The sequence below is a fragment of the Entamoeba nuttalli genome (genome assembly GCF_000257125.1).
Source record: "Entamoeba nuttalli P19 unplaced genomic scaffold asmbl_3689, whole genome shotgun sequence".
NCBI classification, from domain to species: domain Eukaryota; phylum Evosea; order Mastigamoebida; family Endamoebidae; genus Entamoeba; species Entamoeba nuttalli.
Genome location: NW_008576264.1, coordinates 1 through 2,530, shown reverse-complemented (window position 1 = coordinate 2,530; position 2,530 = coordinate 1). Strand labels below are relative to the sequence as shown.

The window sequence follows — 2,530 nt, the reverse complement described above, 5'->3', positions numbered from 1 at the left end:
TTCATTTTCTTCAATTCAACTTCATTGTTTTGTTGTATTTTTAATTTGTTTTATGCGTGTTTCTATTTCCTTTATATTTCTAAGAGTTATCATTTCTTTTTATATTTTCTATACTTGCTATGTTTTTTATTATGTCTCATCATATATTAATATAAACACTTTCTCTTGTTATGATAATCACTTGCATATTAATAAAATTTAATACGTTATTTTGTATTTCCAACTTTCATTTTCATCACTTAATGTAAGTATAACTACTATATTGAATTATTTAATTGAAAGAATAACTGAAGATAGAAAATAACTAATCAAATAAAAACATAAGAATAAGAGTTAAACAAAAAGAAGAATAACAGATAAATTAAACAAAATAAAAGATTACATAAACAAATGAGTGAGTAATAATACCTAAATACCTAAATGTTTGTGATTGATTTATTTTTAATCAGATAATTTTGATAGAAGAGAGAAAAAAGTGAAGAAGTATTACTAAAAGTCGGTGTAAACAAACAGTCATACAATATTTACCAATAAACAATCAAATCAAATGAGTTGTGAATATTTTAATTATTTTTTAACTAAAAGATTGACTCAGACGAAGAGAGTTAGTATTTAAAAGATTCAAAAATACAAATGAACAATGTAATAATACAATAGTTAATAGTTATTATCTGTTATTAAAAGCTAAAATAATACAAACTAAATAAAGTCAAATGATGAAAATAAGAAGAAAGACAAAATAACATAACCAAAAAAGAAACAAAGAATAATAAAAATAAAAAAAAAGAAAGAAGAAAGAAATTTCAAAAACATAAAAAGCATAATTCATACAAAAACAACAAAAGGAATAAGAAATAGAAAAGATGAACAAAAAAAAGGAATAACATTTGGATAAAGAATAATGATGAATTGTTTAATGACGTCAAATAAGAAAGAAGGAATGAAGAAGAGAAAAAGAAGTAAAATAAAAGATACTAAAGTTTAAGGAAAAGAAAAATGATAAAAAAAGAGTTAAAAAAGAAAGAAAAAGGAAAAGAAGAATAAAAGTCCAAAAGGTCTATTTTTATGGGAAGAAAAGAATAAAAACCTAAAGAACTTATAAAAAGAAAGAAGAAAGAAGATGTTTAGTAATTATTCACTTGCAGATGATTGGGTCGAACCACTTTCAAGTGCACTTAATGTACCATTAGACCAAGTGAAATATTTTTCAAATGCAGTACTTGCAGCACCAATTTGTTTTGGATTAAGATATCTTCCAAATAATCCAAATATCAAACATATTGTTTATGGAACATTAGGAATGGTTTTTTCATATTTACTTTTTGGAATGGAATTTATAACAGTATTTTTTACAACAATACCAGTTTATTTAATTATGAAATATAATAAAACACAAAAAGCAGCAAATATATGTTTTATAATAACATTTGGATATTTATTATATCGACATATTTATTTATATTTTAATATGTATCTTGTCTGGACACTTGAATTTACAACAACACATATGATTATTACATTAAAATTAACAGCATTTGCATTTAGTGTTGCAAATTCATTTAAGAAAGAATTAACACCATATTTAGAAGCACATAAAATAAATAAATATCCAAGTATTATAGAATTTTATGGATTTATATTCTTTTATCCAGGATTATTTAGTGGACCATCATTAGAATATCGGGATTATATGTCATTTATTGATATGAGTAGATTTAATCTTATCAAAGGAAAAGAACTTCCTAAAATCCCAATTTTGAAATTCCTAGAACATTATATTGGAGGAATTATTATATATTTTATTTATGCATATATTAATAGTAATCCATTACCAGACCCAGAATATTATATTCTTGAACATCCCGAAACATGTAGTATTTGGTGGAAATTATTAACCATTTGGTGGACAGTTTCTACAATTCGATTAAAATATTATGGAACATGGAAATTGACTGAATCACTTGGAGAAATTTCAGGATGTGGTTATACTGGAAGAACAAAAGAAGGAAAAGATGAATTTTTATTATATAGAAATGTTAGTATTATAGAATTTGAAGTATGTAGGTCATGTAAAGTAAATATGGATCTTTGGAATACTTATGTTCAAAAATGGTTAAAGAATTATGTTTATGTCTCTATGATTGGAACACCATTAGAAAGATATAAAACAAGTTTAACTATGGCAGTTTGTGCATTTTGGCATGGAGTATATCCAGGATATTATATGTCATTTTTTGTATTAGGATTTGATAAAGATTTATCAAATCTAATTTATAAACGACTTGATCCATATATGCGAATGAAATTTGGAGAAGGAAGTATTGTATGGAATGGATATGATATTTTATTAAGAATATTTAATCATTGGCATTTAAATTATGCAGTTTATCCATTCATGAGATTTGAATTAATTCCTTCACTTATTGTAGTTTATAGAACATATTTCCTTGGTTATCTTATTCCATTAATACTTTATTTGTGGTTAACTTATTATCCTCCTCATTTAACATATGAAAAAATTAAGAAAGAA

At 23.8% G+C, this 2,530-nt stretch overlaps 1 protein-coding gene across 1 annotated transcript; it reads left to right on the top strand.

The window, feature by feature from the left end:
* Nucleotides 1–1,120: 1,120 nt before the first annotated feature.
* On the top strand, nt 1,121–2,450 carry ENU1_077160 (vacuolar protein sorting 26, putative; the record flags this gene model as incomplete). The annotated part of the gene is made up of 1 exon (XM_008858577.1): nt 1,121–2,450. A coding segment is annotated over one exon (1,330 nt), but the record flags the coding sequence as incomplete, so codon positions are not given.
* Nucleotides 2,451–2,530: the final 80 nt, after the last annotated feature.